This window comes from Trachymyrmex cornetzi, unplaced genomic scaffold, assembly GCF_001594075.2.
Source record: "Trachymyrmex cornetzi isolate Tcor2-1 unplaced genomic scaffold, Tcor1.1 scaffold129, whole genome shotgun sequence".
Classification (NCBI taxonomy): Eukaryota; Metazoa; Arthropoda; class Insecta; order Hymenoptera; family Formicidae; genus Trachymyrmex; species Trachymyrmex cornetzi.
This window is the reverse complement of record NW_017295861.1, coordinates 2956020-2976221: the sequence shown is the minus strand read 5'-3', so window position 1 is coordinate 2976221 and position 20202 is coordinate 2956020. Positions and strand designations below refer to the sequence as shown.

At 32.5% G+C, this 20202-nt stretch overlaps 1 protein-coding gene across 1 annotated transcript in view; it reads left to right on the top strand.

The window, feature by feature from the left end:
- Window positions 1–9242, top strand: part of LOC108770543 (dipeptidase 1) — a 143647-nt gene extending 134405 nt beyond the window's left edge. Inside the window, exons 9-13 of the mRNA XM_018522174.1 lie at window positions 1–102; window positions 5318–5402; window positions 5960–6035; window positions 7243–7381; window positions 8516–9242. The exon at window positions 1–102 is cut by the window's left edge and continues 1 nt beyond it. Coding sequence (XP_018377676.1) covers window positions 1–102; window positions 5318–5402; window positions 5960–6035; window positions 7243–7381; window positions 8516–8605 — 492 coding nt within the window. The 3' untranslated portion in view covers window positions 8606–9242. The remainder of the gene's footprint in view (window positions 103–5317; window positions 5403–5959; window positions 6036–7242; window positions 7382–8515) is intronic.
- The last annotated feature ends 10960 nt before the right edge of the window (window positions 9243–20202 follow it).

The window sequence follows — 20202 nt, the reverse complement described above, 5'->3', positions numbered from 1 at the left end:
GCCCTGCAGACGACGAGGGCGCCGGTGATCTTCTCGCACAGCGCTGCCAGGGCGCTGTGCAATTCCACCAGAAACGTGCCGGACGACGTGCTCAGAAATCTGGTGAGTTCTCCGAGTCGCATAAACACGTATACTCCGAATGCAATCGGATTGCCCTTTAAAAACAGAGTGGAAAAGAAATACGGTAAACGGATCAGTTCAATTATTCCATCGTTGCTGATATTCCGCACTTTCCGCAGAAATAGGTAGCGAGCGAAACGGAACGCCGCTGTCACGAGGAAAAAAAGCGATACGTCGATTGCAATATGTACAAACGGATTTATTTATTTATTTATTCAGGTCCCTTGCTACACCACGCGCGTGTCGGTCAGTTAGAAAACACTGCGGAGTATGAGCGCTCGTGTACAGAAAACGAATGAGATATTTCTTTGCTACACCGCGCTTACAAGAGACGGACAGAGGAAATCAAAGCGAGAGCACTCGCGAAAATGTAAACCAACGCGTATGAAAGTTGCTGGCTACCGCAGCTACAGCCTTTGTTCAACTATACCGAGATTATTTGATTTCGGGTCAACGTATATACATCCCACGGACCAACCAGGTTGTACTAAAGCTCAGTTTTGGTGTGGTTTAGTATTGGTGAGCGACAACTACCCGGCGGAATTACGATACGTGTAATATTTGAGGAACAGCGAGTAATAAAATATTCGCAGCTACGCTGTAAACATGGCCATGAACATTATTGATTTTACGCGGCAATGCAAAACAGCCTCTTGTCAAAAATTTATTTTAATATTCTAATTAATTATTATACAACTTCGATGCGGAACTGTAATTAGAGAGGCAGCAATGTTAAAATAGGATTATCATGGAAAACGTACACAGAAAGAATGATGAGTTTGTTAAAGTTCTAAAAATTTTGATACACAGAAAAAAATGATTTTGTTGAAATATTTAAAAATTTAGCTATAAGCCATAGATGTGAAAATAATTTTGTTAGATCATCAAAATAGTTATGTAGGACTCTAAAATTTGATGATAATAATAAAAAATTTTGACATTTAAATAATTAATTTAAGCGTCTTACATAAAATTATTTAGAATAATCCGAAAAGTTATTTTCAAATTTGCAGCTAAATTTTTACACTGGAAAAAATTATATTATATCAACAGCATTATTTTAATTAAAAATAGTTTTATTAATTTACACAACACACACACACACACAACACTATTAATGAAACAAATTCGTCATGCTCTTGTTTTGATAAAATTTTATTCCTTTATCAATACTATTATTGAATTAACAAGATTATTTTCAATTACAATAATGTTATTGATATAATATCGTTTTTTTTCAATGTAGATACTTTAATAAAATTGTTCTTTTCATAGATACAGATCTGAAATAACTTTATTGAACCAATAAAATAATTATGTAGGAAACTCAAGCGTGATAAGCACTGCTACATAACATTTTGCCATTCTAATAATCAGCTTGAGCGTTCTACATAATTATTTTGATAGTCCAATTATTTTGATAGTCTATTATTTTCAGATCTGAATCTAGCTATTTAGATACTTCAGCAAAATCATTCTTCCCATGTATGTAAAAATATATAATAAAACATATGATAATAAAAATATGATAAAATTAAAATATGATAGAATGATATGAATATGATAGAATATGAATTCGAATATGTGTGATTCTAAGCACCCACGCTTAGCGCTTTTTTTACCTTTTTTTTAAAAAGGTAAGCTTGTATAAATAACAAGAAACAGTATTACTGATTCTAAGCACCCACGCTTAGCGCTTTTTTTACCTTTTTTTTAAAAAGGTAAGCTTGTATAAACAACAAGAAACAGTATTATTTGTGTTTTACTTTTTAATTTGGTAGATAAAATTTAACTTGGTAAAGCATACGCCACGAAAATAAATAGCTGCCGACAATCGCTTTTTATATATTGCGATCGTTCGAGTACATATAAAAGGAAATAAAAACGCGAAAGCGCAAAAAAGAAGGTGTGCGCACAGTGCTGGGTGATTAAACGCAAGTTTTATCGACAGATCTGATATCTGGAAGTGAGATGCGTAACGTCGAAATTAAATCCGTAGCGTACAAGCGAAGTGAGGCAAGCCGTGTGCAAATCGAACGCGATACGAGAGTAGTTTGCAATCCGCAAAGTTGTAAAACATGCGCACCGATCGGATCGGTGGAAATGTGCAAGAACGTCGGGATCTGTAATATCAAACACAAAGTAACATCGAGAACGCGCAAATTGTTCGAGTTCATGTAACGAGATAATCGCGAACTATTCGTAATCGATGAAGGAGCGAGGACTCAAGATATATATGTCAAAACGATTTGGAGCAACGGAAACAACGCGCCAGAATAGCACGAGTTAGAAATTCGAGGCTTAATCCACGTTATTATCGATAATTCTGCCCACACCCACCATCGCCAATTGGAGTTAATCCAATCGCGGCATTAATCTCGTCCTTTGAACCGCAGAACCAAAATTTTTCATCGCCCATTGAATTTGCGAGGAGCATAAACGCGGTACGATAATTGACGTTTCATTAATAGTGTAACAGTTGGCCGAGGACTTAAACGTAACGCTTCATTAAAATTTCATCCCATTCTCGTACCGCATGTCCGTAGATTAACAATTGACGAACCGACGATGATGAGCTCAAGGAGTTCTAAGTTAACGAAATTAAATTCAATTTATTGTTAATTAATTTTACACTTAGGGACTTTATTGAAGAAATGTACGATGTAAATTTAATATTTTATTTTATATTCTGTAGCAGTATTTATGGGTCATTTGATCCATATGAGAATGCAGTGTAATTTTTAGGAAAAATTCTAATATAATTATGTAAAGAATTAATAATGATATAATAAAAAAATTTATTATCCAGATAAAGAAACTTAAATTATAAATACGTAAAAAAAATTATGAAAATTATATTATTTTAAATAATTATATTAAAATTGTAAAAAGGTATAAGTAATAAAAGTAACAATAACTGATAATGTATCAATATTTTATAATATTATAATCCACTTTGAAATTCGTAGATATGAAGTTCTGAGAGAAAAACGTTTATTTTTACTAACCTGGCGCTGATTTCTATTGCAATATCTTGATATTACCTAATAATTTCTACCTGATAATATTTTATTCTTGAAAAATTATATTTAACGACTCTCGTTTCATTTGTTTAAAATATTTATTTATATAATGAGACAGCACATTAATTGTAACTGGCATGAATTTCTCCAATTTTTCCGAGACGAGACGATACGAGAAAAAACATATGATAGTCGCGGAAATGTTTTTAAATGAGATGAGAAGTTTTGAGACAATATTCCGAGATTTTCGCATCGAAATGCATCACTGATCATATTGCTATGGTTTTTAAACATATTTTCAACTTGTAAAATAGTGTACGCGAAATATTGTTAATCCATCTTCGAAAAACAAGATGGTTACTGATTAATTAATCGAAATTTTCCTCGATGTCTTGAAGTCACCCTACTAACATCACCATGTCCACGAACTTCATTCCCTTCTCTCTCCATAAGCGATCGATATTCCCTTAATTATACCCACAGACTGAGAGGATGAGTAACAACGATCTAAGCCGGATGGCTTGTCCGGTAGCGTGTTATTAACCGCGTTGTCCTGCTGCCCTAATTAACATTGCATAGAATAGCAAGGATAGGTATCAAGTAGACAACTGTGTTCCTTGAAACAGTTTTCCCGATAGTTTCCGCGTTCAGTTGATTAAAAAAAACTAATATAGTTAATGAAGAAATTAGTATTAATTGAAATAATTTATATTACTGTTTTATATTAGGTAAGGATAGGTATCAAGTAGACAACTGTGTTCCTTGAAACAGTTTTCCCGATAGTTTCCGCGTTCTGTTGATTAAAAAAAACTAATATAGTTAATGAAAAAATTCGTATTAATTGAAATAATTTATATTACTGTTTTATATTAGGTACACAGTAAAAAATCGTGCGTCCATATGTAGAATTTTTCTTGTGTTACCACATTTTGATTATTACTTCAATGTAAAATAAACATACAACTGATATGTTATTATTTTTGTAACATTTTGATGTGTTAGATTCATGTCACCTTTCTAACTTAACAATTGCGTATGTCGATTAAAAATGAAATATATTATTTTGAGTGTTTTTAATACAATTGTTTCAATTAATTTATATATCTCAAAGTCAATTTAATATCTAAGAATTTTTTTATTCACATTATACGAACAAAAATGTTTTATTAACATTTTCTTACGAGTTACTGCAACTATTCTTCTATGCGCTCTACTTATTTTATATGTTAATTTTAAATCATCTCTAAAGTCAAAATAACAAATATAAATGTAAAGTATTGTGTCAATTATTTAACATTACTAGTTCGTTAATAAATAACACAAGACGAATGAGTTACTTTAACTTAAAATTTAGAGTGGATCTCCTGGGACATGTAAAAAATGTTAAAATTAACATTTTCTTTTTTACCGCGTACCTATTATAATCTCTTTTGTATTGTAATTTTATTTTCATTACTAATTAATAATTTTTTGAAACGCTAAATTAGAGTGGATCTCCTGGGACATGTAAAAAATGTTAAAATTAACATTTTCTTTTTTACTGTGTACCTATTATAATTTCTTTTGTATTGTAATTTTATTTTCATCACTAATTATTAATTTTTTGAAACGCTGATTTTTTTGATACAATTATATCATATTATTTCATCTTTAAATATATTTTGTAATAATAATAATCTGTTAGAACAAATTAAATTAATAAAATATTGTATTTAATTTATTTTTATATCAAATTTTTTATACCATGGGATCCTAAAGAAAGGCCGTTTTAACCCTTTTAAATCCTGCGTACATTGTAATGTACATCAAGACATTATTCGTTGAAATTATTTAATTCTATCGACATTATCTAAGATCTAATATACATAATAATGTATACGTTGGAAAAATAGTCAAAACTTTGAAAAAAATTAATTGCAGTTTAGTATAAATTATTTATTAAAGTGCGCATAAATTGAATTTTTTAAAATGTTTTTTACATGGGGTTTCAATAAAATCAGATTTGAAGGGATTAAACAACCAACCATTTTCTTGCGAATAAATTTCAGTAGCGGAATAATATATATTATGATTTTATTGTACATAACTGCACGATGTAATTTCGTGTCATACGTTTAAAGATCGAAAGAAATACTATCACACGGTGTGTATGACATTAATGTATCTGTTCACAGGCTAAGAATGGCGGAGTGGCGATGGTCCCTTTTTATACCTACTTCATAACATGCAACAGCACCGCTACTATAAAAGACGTTATTGGTACGTGCAACGCTATACGCGAAACTGTGCTAAGCTGAACCCCGAGAGTAAATTATACCGTATCAATATTGCATGTGACAGACGCGTAATTACTGTACACGTTGTATTTTACGTCACTTTGACACATTTTCCGTTGTAAATTTAATTTTCGGAGCCATGCTCGTAAAAAGACGTAAAATTATAACAAAATAAATGCATCCGTTATTTCTCGAATGAAGAACAAACGTGTATCTTAATATTGCAAGAATTCTACAATTCATCTTGCTTAGCCATTTTTTAAGTGGGATATATATTTACTTTTTCTTTAACGCTCGCTATGTAAAAAATATTTAAAAAGATCCGTTGTGTGTGCGTGTTTCTGACAATAATCAAACATTTTACCTATGCATGCATGACGATCTCATGAGCGCGTTACCTCGTAACCGTGCTATTCCCCAATCACATTTTATTCCCACAGGCAAAAGCGCATGCATTTATATTAAAATATTTCATATTAAAATATTTTGTGACGTGCTGGCACCAGGACAAAATGATTAAGGCCCAATATATTGTTTCAGCACACATCAATCATATTCGAAAGGTGGCGGGAATCGATCATGTTGGAATCGGAGCGGGTTTCGACGGGATAAATTTGTAATTATTTTTTCACAATATCTATTTTCGCACGCAGGGGCACTCAGAGACACACACACGGCGCGTTGTTATAAAAGTAATTTGATACAGTAACGCTTGTGATTAATTTCATCGAAAAGTACGAGACATGATAAATCTGCAACTCGACGTAAATATATATTTAACCTACAGAGAGTTCCACTTTTACGCTCGAGGATAATTGCTTCGCTTGTTTTCAGAAGCGCGTGAGTCCCGGGAGGTTAATTTGATGGAGGGGAGGTTACAAGAAACAATGCCCAAGGAACTGCTTTTGTTCCGCAGTCATGAAACTTTCACAAAGTGCCTATCATGGTTCTTGTAATAATGTAAATGCATAGTAAAATAATATCGTTGTTAACGCAACTTTTTTTTCCTTCGTCATAATAATTTTTTCAAAATTTATTTCGGTTTAACCATAGCTGTGATAAAAATAGACTGCACATTCCTATGAAGTTGTCACTATCGATTTAGAAAGAGTGAGATGACTCGAATCATATCACTTTCTCTCTAAAGTATCAAGTTGATGAAGAAAGATGCTAATATGTTCAATTCTTTATAACTGAGCACAGAAGCTAAGATCATGGAACGCACAGTCTATACCCATTAGGTGTCCCTTTGACATTCAAAATATGGCTTTTCTTTTATATTGAATAAAAAATAAAATTAATTTATGTTCACCGAATACCGCTCGTAAAATCACTAAAATATGTTATCCAAACAGAAACATAAATTTTTGTAATTTTATGATTAAACTTACATGCTCGAACAAATACATTTTATAATAAATTAACTAATTGTACACAAGTTATTTTCTATTTTCGAATTCAATACTTATTCATAATAACAATCAGACTGTTCAGACCTAATGTAGAATCACAAAAGCTTGCGTATCTATAATAATGCGTGGGACACACGTCAATTGCGAGTACAATACTGTAGCAGAAGTGAAAGTATTGAAGACCAGTTTTATGACACTAAATATACCAACTCAGATTGACTAAAAATATAGTTCATATCGTTTTCAAAACAAACGAATCAATCGTTATTCAGTTTATTGTTATGATGCTCTTTTAAAAACTGGACGTAACGCATCGAGCGCTGCGAACTTATCGTCGTTCTCTGAGTGTTACCTCGAATCAGCTAAGTTAAGAAGATCGTTTGACTCTCACGAGATTTGTACCTTTTGTAGTACTCCCACGGGTTTAGAGGATGTCTCGAGGTATCCACAACTATTGGCCACCTTGTTAGAGGATCCTACATGGACGGAGGATGACATCAAGAAACTAGCCGGCCTCAACTTACTGAGGGTATTCGCGAAAGTCGAACAGGTATGGCGATGTTCGTTTCTAATCGGCTACAGGATGCCGTATCTTTTACGATCATTATTTACGATGACTGTAAAAATAAAAATATTTCGGCTGCTAAAATAAAAATATATCCTACGACGGTGACTAGGTAATTCCGAGTATCTGACTACGATTAATCGCGCGTGCTCGCTGAATATATTTATCAACGCTTTTGGATGGTTATTAAAATTTTAATACTCTTTGTTACGCACGCGTTAAGTTAATTGAGTGCGTTGTAACTATGGCGTTGCTCCTGTTTTCACAAGTTCATTGTTGGAATTATTTTCACGCTCGCAATAAAGATAACAGCTCTGTATGACATAAAAAATAAAAATAGCAGAAACAAGCTTTTTCAAGCAAATCAAATAGTTACATAGAAAAAAAAAATAAAAACATTAATAAACAATGAAATATAATATTATAGATTAAATAACACGAATATTTTTGCAGAAAAATTTACAACAGATGCTACATAATTTTCTTCCCATAAAGATTGGTCTTGATCAACTTCCTGTAGAAAGAACGATTTTATTAAAGTACCTAAAAATTTAGATAGAGATACAAATTTGAAAAATTTTGTTGGATCATCAAAATAATCATACGAAAAACTCAAACATGATCAGCAGAGCTGCAAAAAATTTTGCATGGATATATTAAAATATAGTTAATAAAATCGATCAAAATCGATCAAAATCGATCGAATTAATTTTTAAATGATTGAAGTATAACTAACAGCGACGATATGAATGAGCATTTTATGAACTTTATTTCAATGTACTAATTTTTCCTTGAGTGTACCGTTCATTATTATGATAATTTTTGGTTTCCATAAAGAAAAATACATAAAGAAGATGTAAAAATAAAACGATCTCCGAACGATCGCAAAAAAAGTGAAAGTTGTACTCTCCTTTTCATAGACAAATTTAAATGTCCTGCACAATTATTTTGAATTTTGATAGTTTAACAAAATTATTTTTAGGTCTGTCTAAATTCTTAGATATTTCAACAAAACTGTTTGTAAAAAAAAAATCCAAAAATGATATCAGACACAGATCGATTTTGTTCTCCATTTCTTATCTTGCTGTAGTAAGCAATTATTATCTTTTCCGATAACAGGTTCGTGACGAGTGGCACAGAGCAGCGGTGTTACCTGTGGAGAAGATCAGTCCACCAGACAACTCGGCCTGCGTTTACGGCGCGTCCTGATCTTCTTTAAGGACAATTGTGCCGGGATTTCTCGACTTTGCACGATCGCCGAAGATTCTGAGGATACCGCGGTATTACTGGAGCCTGTAAGGACGCGTGTCCCGAATCGTACCAAAGGATTCGTACCGTAAGAAAGTTTCACGGATATCTCTAATGGAAACGACCGACCAATCTACACCGAAAGAACTGCCGACTTCTACTTCAGGGACTCCGTCGCGCCTTAACGAGAGACGAAGATTCAGCGCGGGAATGCGACCGGTCCTTCGAAATTAATGGCGTCGAGGATCCTTCGGAGACACCTTTGGAACGTGGCGAGCCCGTTCACCTGCGACTCCGTTTGAAAAATCTCAAGCGCCGTTAACGACAGTAAATTGCGATCGTGTTTGAGAAATAATTATCCCCCTCTTACAAGCACCACTTATTTTTGCGATATCTGATGAATTAGTAATTTCATAATGTTAAAGAAAGATTAATGACTGTTTTTAACTCAATATTTCTTCCATGCTTGCAAATTATTGGATATAATTTTGCGATCATTTGTCAGGCATTTCCGTCCAGACTTCAAACTTGGCTTAATAATACTTATTTATTTATTTCGCAATTTGCATCACTCGCACGTTAAAGTGCATATTTTACATACGCCATACCATATATTTTACCTCTAAATGAATAATAATAATAATAATAAACACAGAAAACTTGAAAGTTTAAAAGTTTGAATCACGATTTCATAATTTCGCTTTATAAACTGCAATTTTTAACTCATCTAGATAAATTCGCAAAAATACTTGTTACACACGTAATTTATTTAAATTATTTTGTTAGTCGCAAAAACGATCGAAAGAATTTTCGAAAAAAATTTTGTCGAAAAAAACGGGAGGTCATATTCTCAATGTACATTTAGTACCAACTATGGTCGGCTGATTCTCGTATCATGTCTCCAGTACATGCAAACACGATCTGTTAAATTAATAAAATTCAGAACCAGGCAGCCATATTTAGTGTTAAATGTGCAAGAATATGGACAAATTGCATGTGACAATTGTACGTGATTAATCTTGTAAGATTTCTTGCGTTAAAAAAAAAGCCGAAATAGTTCGAATGGAGTACACAATTATTATCTCAGGCGTTGCATTTATATCGTTCTTTATAGGTACTACGACCAGAGATCTGGAACGATCATAAATGACATCACTGTCATACACCAAAGAGATAAGCCGTACTTTTTATAATTTTTAAATGAATTAATGATACTATATTAAAAATATCCTGTGCGTATCCTAAGAAATATTTGAATTCAATCTCACGTCATACGAGAACCATAAAAATAGATATTCATGTACTATTTGTACATTTCCGTCAACTTATTTTTGTTCAAGCTTGTATAATTAGATATAATATCGCCAAAAAAATCTTTTCTTCGAAACTTGCATTTTTTTCTTTTTGACTATTAATCATAAATAGACATCGGATTATATGCATTTGCATATTTGCATATGCAAAATACATATAATGGGCTGTTTGCAGCATTTTGCATATAATAATAATTTGTTTATTGAAAGTGCATATTTTTGTATAAAACGCCAAAACTTTTACAAATATGGTAATTTGAAATAGGCGCGTAAAACTTTGGAAACGATGGCCGGTATTCATAGTCGATTCTTATTTCAAAACCGTCTTAAGTATAATGTCTTAAGACGCTAATGCGGCCCTTTGATTGGTCCGTGACATCTTAAGTTATAAACGCTTATGTTTCGTTGATTTTTTAATTCTTATGTTTCCTTGATTTTTCCAATATTTTGCTGTAATTTGTTTAATTCAAAGAGATAATTTGATTTGAGTTAGTTCAATTTGACATTAAAGCAATAAAATATATATCTTAAATTAAGTCGTTTCTTTTTTGATAATGCATATTTTATGCATATTTTGGTCTTTTTTACTACATATTTTTTTAATACATATTTGCATGCATATTTTAACAATTTAATTATGCATATAATCCGATGTCTAGTCATAAAACTTTTCTAAATTCTCTAAGAAATTGATATCTATAAATTCTCTCTTTGAGCGTTTTGCACTTAATCGTTCCATAATAAAGAGAAAAATAGCTGAATAAAAGAGGTCTTACCCTTTCTCTGATTTATAACATTAAATACATGAATAAGCATTAAACAAAAGCTTTCAAAGTTCACTTAAGATTAAATGTAGAGTAAGATTTCGTTAATTGTTTGTACTTTTCAAAAATAATATACGGAAGATCACTCATATCCAATCGCTTATATAATTGAGAAATTATTAATATTTCGATAGTTTTTAAGATGACTCCAAATTTGTCAATGAATTCGCCACCGATGGTGTTTGTCAGTGTAATTTTGAAACGCCCTATACATGAATATCAAATCAGACAAGTGCGCTTATAATGTGCGAATATAACGAAATCTCCAAAGAGAGAAGTTTGAGAATGCGAAAGATATTAAATTTCTAACGATTAAAGGCTTCGAAGGTAGCTCTCATGCATCAATAATAAAAAAGAAAAAAAAACAAATCGTTCGCTTTATGGCGAGTTTTTTAATTGATATAGCAACGCAACGAAGCGAAATTTCCTGTTAATCGCGCATCGATTCCATTTTAATCTTTCAAAATTTGACTTGCTTCTTTCTGTAAAACAAATTTAAGTTTCCGGAACTGAGACGATAGACCTGTATTGAACTCACTCACGATCAGCTATAAATTTCTTTGTCGAAAAAGTCAAACAGTTCAATTCTCTTTGTGTTACATCTGAAAATTTAGACTTATTCATTTTAAATAATATTTTAAGAAGAACTTAATATTCATTCCATTTTATACAAATTGTATCATTTTCGTTCCTTAATTAGTGCCTCTTAATTAACATAAATTAGATAAGTCTTGCAAACCCAGCGTCAGTAATTATGATTTTAGCCTCAGTTCCGGAAGGTTAATCTTGTCCAGATTCACGCGCTATCGATAAAAGCACAACACTTCTAATTGAGATCGCATGCAAAGAATATTGGCTATTCTTGAAATCTATTTTGACATGCTGCTTGATTATGCTTAAGAGTGCGTATGTAATGCCACTCGTTGCCGATATTAATTCACTGCCACACTTATACTGGATTTTGCGAACACCTTAGGTGAACCTATAACATTCTCAGTTTCGAAAACGTAAGCAAAGATGCAACAATGTTGAGTTGATAATTTAATTGATAACAGGGTTGCCACAAATTCCTCGTCCTAAAATTCCATAACTCGTCCTGATTTCCAAATAAAATTTCATGTCTTTACCTGACTTTCAATAATATTGAATCAATATTTTTTTTTTGTTCTTTTGTCCTGACTTGGAAACCGTTAAATATTTTGTTAAAAGAGCAATTTAACATAGCAATGTACATTATTATTAATATTGTTTATACTGGTTGCATTTAATTGTTAAATGGTAGTTAAATTGGTAGTATTTCAAAACTACGCAGGTGTGTATACGCACATCAAACATCTTTAGAACCAAGAATTTTTTATTTTCTGGCAAATTTTTTAAAATTCTTTGATATTTCCCTGATTTCCCCGAATGTTTTCAATTTCCCTAACATTACCCTGATTTCCAGTTTTGTGACAACTCTTGATAATTCAGCAAAAATTCTTTATAATGACTTGCAACCGATACATTTCTATATATATCTGCATAGACAAGTTTCTCGGAGCGTAATAGATTGGCTATTACGCTACTTCGCATAATTTTGCTCGAGTTCCATCACTGTATTTGCTGCTCCGATTGCACGAACCGTCGTCCTGAATCGTCCTACAGCCACAAGTGCTTTGAGAACAAAACGTTGATTTAACAAATCACTTGCAACGCGTAACGCGACCTATACTCTTCGGAAGCTATTGCTAATATACAAGCCGTTCGTTTTGAAAATGGCGTATATAACAATTTTCAGAAGTAGAATTTGTAGAGGCAGTTTGCACGAATTTATAGTCCAGAATTTAGAGAGTATCACAAACTTGAACTTACGCCACTTTCAAAATAACTACGACCAAAAACTCCTGGATGCGTCGCGGATAGTTTCGTGACTTCTCTCAGGGCTGTGATATTTTCCGCGGGCCTCGTGAAACATTTTGTGCTTCCATCTAAAAAAAAAAAAAATCGGGGCATGTCGCAGAAGGGAGAAAAATGTATCGAAGAAAGTCGCATTATTGCGAATCGAAGACGTGGGTACGTTACGCTCGACAATTCATTAAAACGATAAAACGATATAATAGTCGGTTTAGCTACACGACAGAATGCTCCTTGACAGAAAAGATAGGTACTTCGTAAGAGATATTTCAGAAATGTATCAGAGAAAGAGAGCCCCGAGAAGAGACGAGAAAGGTTTACCGAAAATTTTGGTATAATATAAATATAATTTTTAATTTCGTACCTTGTTATAAATCACACATAGTCTTGTAAACGCTTTTATAGTTATTCAGAAAATTTATAGTAACGTAACAAACATTATCAGCTCAATCGACCGTCATACCGCTTTAATCGAACGAATCGCGAGACAATCGCGAGAAGAGAAGCACGCGTATTGCGTCGATGCGCCGAGATTTTCCGATTACGACTTTGTTAATATCGTATTAAATGATAGCAGTATTTGGAAGGATAGATAGAGCGAGGACGATAAGAAGCATAACGTAGTCTAGCGTGGACTGTACATCTACGAAGAAATTTTTCAATACGTACTAAACACACTGTATTAACGCGAAAGCACATTCGCGTACACACATTTTTGAGAACAATCGAGATGCCTTCGACGACTCGCGGCGCTGCTCCACGAGCTACGGGATTTTCGTCCGCACAAACTGTCAAAGAACTAGACTATTGACAAAGAACATGCTTTTTGCAATGCGAGAAAACAAAACATGAGTTTAATGAACTTAGTCGTTAATTAAAAATATATCGTTGGCTGTATGTCCCCCGCGACAACATTCGAAACTCGATTCAGCAAGAAAGGCGAATTCCTTGTTTTCCCTCAAAATAAAGCTATCAGCGTGCATTTATCCCGAGAGATCTAGCAAATACAATGAAAATTGTCAAAATACCAAAAAAAAAAAGAAGTTTTACGATTAATTGATAACCATATTAGAGAGTGAGGCGCAGCTCCCTTTTACATAAATTTTAGCAGCAATAACGCAAGTAACCGCCAAATAGTCTACTCAGTCTACTGTTAAGTAGCATAAACGACCAATAGGAGGATACGTATATAATTTCTAATTCGAGTAAGTCTAACGAGTATGTAATTACGGCACTTTGCTCAATACCACCGATTAGGACGTCAGGAAGACACACACATACCGTTCTTTCCGTAGCGTTTCCGTAATGTAAACCTTCGTAATTTTAACTACGTTTAGATGAACAAACGCGCGGCCGCGTCACGGTTATTCTTTATAAATAATTTATGGATATCTTTCCTCCACGCGAGGCAAATATTGCAAATGACGCCGAGGCAAATATTGCAAATCGACTCAAGAGTTGAGGGGAAATCATAGATAATTATTTTGAGTGTGTATGAGTGAGCAACACATGTGAGCGAGACGAGAAAGAAGATATATTGTCAAAAAAAAAAAAACCAGGAATAATTTCGAGCGTTTCGAGAAGGTGGACGCGAAAATCGTATCCGAAAAACGTCAATTATTTATGTATGTAGACAAAATGGAATTTATCGATACACCCGTGTCTCGTATCGTTCGGACAATCTATAATTCTCACGTTTAATTTATCTCGGAGTAACGTTTCATCTTACGTTCACGATCACGCCATTTTTCGCGACATGAAAAAAATCCAATAAAAAAAAAGATATATATGCATAGATGAATGTAAACGTTCTTTTCTCGAACAGCTCGACCATTATTCTTCCCATAGATCAACGTGTTCATTTTCTAATATCTAACGAGTAGGGCGATCAACTACGTATGCGAAATAGAATTCATTTTTTTCTAAGATGACGTAACCGAGGAAAAATCAGAGAGAAGGGCAAGAGGAAAAGATAATAGCGAGAAAAGGAAGAGATCTTAGTTGTATAAACCTTACCGTATATACCATAAAAACACACAACTGCCTAGAAACTCAGATTAATAAATATATATATTATACTTATTACATTATATACAATTAACTTAAAAAAAATTGACATGTCTAAGCGCACAACAACGAGCGAATTTGGCTGAACAAGAAACGTGTAAGTAGAATATATCCAACCGTGACCGAAGCGTGCGTACATAGTGTACCAAAACCACCGGAACATATTTCAATAACAACTGTGATTGAATTACAAGTGAAAATTATAGAAAAGCTTCAAGGTGACAGACTGAGAATAAAATTGTACACACAGAAAAATACATATCGTATGCAAATAATAATTATTTGTTGCAGATATTTCAAAAGTTTATATGTGCGCGAATATATCATAAGTCTATCACAAGCATTAAATTTATTGAAAATATATTCTGAATCTTAATAAGTTGAAAAAAAAAATACTTCAATCAAGATTATTAAATTAAAACAAATTCCATTTGCTTATATAAATTCGTTTCTTTAATTAATTTTATAGTATTTTTCAAAAGAAAATAAATTCTTGTTTTTAGTACATATTAATGAGTTTTTCTAAAATTTATAATATAAATATATTATTATAAATTAAAACAAATTCAATTTGCTTATATAAATTCGATTTTTTAATTAATTTTATAATATTTTTCAAAAGAGAAAATAAATTCTTGTTTTTGGTACATATTAATGAGTTTTTCTAAAATTTATAATAAATATATTTTAAAATTATTATCAAGAAAATATTCTTTGTTAAAGATAACCGTTATTTAATAGAAACAAGTAAATTAAGTAATTACTTTCCTTAGCAATAGAATATTTTTCTGTGTGTACTGTTTAAAATTCAGGCCGGTTTTACTTTGCTAAAGTTTGGATTACTGCAATCTTTGCGGAAATTTAAAGAAATCGCGATGGTCTTCCGTAAGATTCTCTCTAAAGAAAAATCAAGTCCGCGTGAGTGTAACAAGATCGTCATCGAAATACGTACTGGTAGTTTCGAAATGCACCGTACAGAAGAGCAGAAGGGACGAGTCAGTTCGCTACTGTACTCGAGAGACCATAACGCGGCACGTTTCTGACCGTAGCTACGATTTTTCACCTCGTCTGGCGAGAATAATGCACTCCCGACCACTTACCGCGAAACAAGTTTTGCGGTCGAACGTCGATACATCGAGCAATGCGAGCGAGGACAAACGTCGACCGGTTTCTGACCGAGTAACCGATTCCCGCCCTGTTATCTCGGGCGAAGCAGCTAGTTTTGAAAAGTTAAACGCGTCCCACGAGGATCCTGCTCTACGCTTCTCGGCGCGTCAATAATGCAAGCGCAAGAAAAATCAGTTGCCACGACGCTAGCTCGTCAAACACGTCTTTTTTGATTTTTTAAAGAAATCCGCTGGTCCCGTTGCAAAAGGCTTCTCTTTCGCTTCTAGATCATCCTGACTCTGATTCGACTAAAATAGTAAATTCAATTTCACGAAGGTGTATCTTTTATTGACTCTCGACGTCAAGGAGACTCGAGCTGAAGTAATGCCGATCGTCATAGACGTAAACGAGTCGAATCGATGTCGAGTAAAGTCGTGCAAGTTGGCCCCCAAAAGGGGCCGATAGCTGTAAATTTCCGCAGTGAACTTCGGCGGAGGTACGACGTGAAACTTTCGCCCGCTCGCATTTTCGATTTATCGCTTTGTCGAACGCTCGAGATGAATCCTAGAAAAAGAAGTGATGGTCGCGAGTTAAAGCACTTTGGAAACACTGTTCTGAAGGGCATCATCGTTTATATCGCGAGAACTCGGGAATGAGAAGCGGAATGGGAAGCGTTTAAAGAGAAATTTCATTATCAACAAATACAAGTACAATCAGCAGGATGCCTCGAGCTGTTCGATGACTATGTACAGCGTGTAAAAGTTTTTAGAAAAATTTAATTACGTGGCGGGATGAGAAGAAGAGCGAGAGGAAGAGAAAGAGTGTATGTGTGTGTGTATATGTATGCATGTGTGTGTGAGAAAGAGAGAAGTGAGAAAGCAAAAGTGAGGGAGATTTGCGAGAAAAATACCCATGCGATAAAAATATATTGCAATGATTAATGGCATGGCTAGATATTAAAGATGCTATGAAAATGAAAAGATAGAGAAAGTTTTAATAAATTAATTCTTAACGCTATAAAAAAAAACAAGAGACACTATTGATACATACTATCTAAGAAAAATAGTATATATATTATATATATATGATAATATACACACATTTACACAATCAGAGAAAGAAAGGGAGAGAAAAAGAGAAAGAGAGAGAAAGAGAGAGAGAGAGAGAATAATAAAGTGAAAAACCGAGAAACAAAAACACATGTACATGGTATCCTATGAACGTAATTATAAATATATACCGATATGGGCGTAATTACATTAATATCTATGAAAATTAGGCATCGATGTACTTGCGGACATAAAATGTGCATGAGATTAACTCACTTGCTATTATCTATATGAGAACAAATAAATATATACTATATTCATAGGATATTCCAAAATGCTATCGCCATTTCTTTCATTTACGAATTGTTTGATTAATTTTCAATCTATTTTGTCTCATGATTCTTTCATAAATGTACTTTAAAATATCAGATATATTTTCGTTCCGTAACTTTTCAATTAGAATTGTTAAAATAATACAAAATACAGATCGAAAAGCAAGTTTTCGTTACGTATTAATAATAAAAATCTTCAGTTCTTTTTAGCTGCTTATATAATTTGCAAAATACTGACGCTTCGATATTTTCATTTAAAAATGCCGAAATCCAAATTAATCAAAGAATTCTTAGAGAACAAAATTGACGATAGTTCTGGAATATCCTGTATGTAACAAAAGAGAGAAAGAGAGAGGAAAAAGTATGAATGTATGTAAAAGAATGTATGCATGAAGAAAACTCGTGCAAGAAAATGCAAAGAGAATAGAAATTAATTAATCGAGAATTTTTTAAAGAAAGTCGAGCCGCATTTTTCGAGCGCACGCTCGTCGGCTTCGACGAACTTAGGAAAATATTTACAAATGATACATTCACTTGAGAGAAGTTTTAGTTAGAGAGAGTGAGAAAAAGAGGTAAACTTAGATCGTGTATAAACTAATTTTAGGAGTTTTGGTTGGTTTGATGTTAGAATTGACCCGGGAAAACGTCGAGTCGAGTCGATCGTCGTAGAAGCGCGTGAACTGCGGCAATAAAATCGAATCGCATCACTAATGAGGTCGTGTCCGCGTGTAATTAAGGTCAGATTGTTATCGCGACGGCAGTTTGCAAAACAATTTTCCCTTAAACATTGCGCGCTGGCTTATCGAAGTGTATAGCGTAACTCGCCCTTCGCGATTAAGCGGCTTTACATTAATTAGACGCGCTTGCTCTGCTACATGAAACTCAATTTTACGATACTGTATAAGCCATTGTAGCTACAATGAATCAGTAACATTTCTACTCGATTTCTTATTATTAATAGATGATTGTTGAATTTTTAGCATATACGTGTATAAGTAAAGAAGTAAAGAAGGTTGTTACAAGTAAAAAGAAAAGTAAACGTTTAAAAAAATAATATATTTAAAGAGACATCTTCCCAAAAGTGAAGTTTGCAAATATCATGGTTTACACGCCATTTTACGGCGTATAGGCCAAGTTATTAAAAAGTAATCTTGCAAACTTCGGCCGGATAAATGCGAGAAGTGATAATCCGCGACCTCGATGAAAAAGAGAGATTCGATTTTACCTGTCGATTATTAAAAAGAAATTGTTACTTCGCGCAACAAGATGAGTTTCGCGAAGAGCGGACGAAGACGATCGCAACGGCGACGATTTTATCTACGTTAATCTAGAAGACATTGCTGGAACAATGATTTGTACGCCTTCTATGAAGGACCCTAGAGTACATTATGTTACCTAATACTCGTAAGCACACATTATCTAATAAATATTATTTACAAAATCAGTTGGGCTACTTACACAATATTTACTTTACAAATCCCCGAATATATTACTAAGTTTTGTAATTAAAATATTAAATATATTTAAAGAGCAGTAAATTATAGCTTACGATATACGAATATGTTAGCAATGTTAAAGTTAATTATTACTTTTTAAATACGCTGGCTGCAATATGCGTCAAATACTAAATTTTATGTCTTTTTTCAATTTTATTACTGTGACATTTGGTATTATTCCTGTAAATTTTATGAAACTTCGCGAAATCTAGAATGGTTTAAAAAGATTGCTGATAAAGATTCCAAAGAGAATCGAAACGTTCAAGATTTCAAGATTTCCAATAAAGATGATATCAACACATCGTATGAATTAACACAATTATTTGTGAAAGATTTATTGTGTACCTCCGTTCGCGTTAACTCTTATTAGCACAGATTTAGGTTGTTTTTGTTATTTTAACTAAAGTTAATATTTATTTGAAAGTTAAAGCTTATTTTCAATGAAAAAATAATTATGAAAATTATTTTATTATTATTTTTAATTTATATATATAAATTTATATATACATGCCGAAAACAACAAAGATATATGATTTTAATAACTTAAAAAGAATCACAATTTATATATCACGAGGTCTTCTTGCAACAATTTAATTTTTTTTCTTTAATTGATTAAAATTAAAATTTTTTATTTAATAAGATTATATGATTTTCTTTTTCTATTAAATAAATCTATAAATAATAACAATAAAATAATTTAAGTACATAAACCCTTCTTTCAATTAAAACAAAGTTTAATCTTATTCTTCAAATAATACAATTTAATTCTTTTTAAATAAAGCAAAAATAATATACATCATCTATTTAAAGTACTGTCATTAAAAGAAATTCATAATTCATTGTATAATTACGTTTAATAAAATTATAATTAAAATTTGTTATAAAATTTCAAATATTAATTAAAATTTGTTATCGCAATGATATACATTTATGCATACAGTGAGTGCAAAAAGTATTCGTACAGAGAAAATATTATTTAAAGAAACTTTATTTTTAAAAAGTAAATATTATCCAACGAGAAATGAGTCATCGAATTGATGTCGATATGATGATTTCAACACCAATTTGACGTTGATTCGACGTTTAATCGACGATCATTTCTTGCTGGGTAATTAACAATTTATTCATAAAGAATAAAATAGACTGTACGTTCCTTAAAATTATATATACCAAAAAGATGTGTATTAATTATAGAAAATATATCATCTAAAAAATAAGCGAAAATTAAAAATTGTATAGTTTGGATGCTCAAAAAATATTCGTACAGTCGAGAAATTTAGCTTCTAAAATCAGGAATATATGCGAAGCTCGTTTATGTTAGAATAAAATATATTCATTGTATAAAATTGCTAATTAATGTTTATTTCCTATAAGTCTTTTTTTATAAAAAATTTCCTTGTACGAATGCTTTTTGCACTCACTGTATCAATTAAATTAAAGCAAGTTGTCTCGTTAGTTAAAATTCAAGCAATGACAT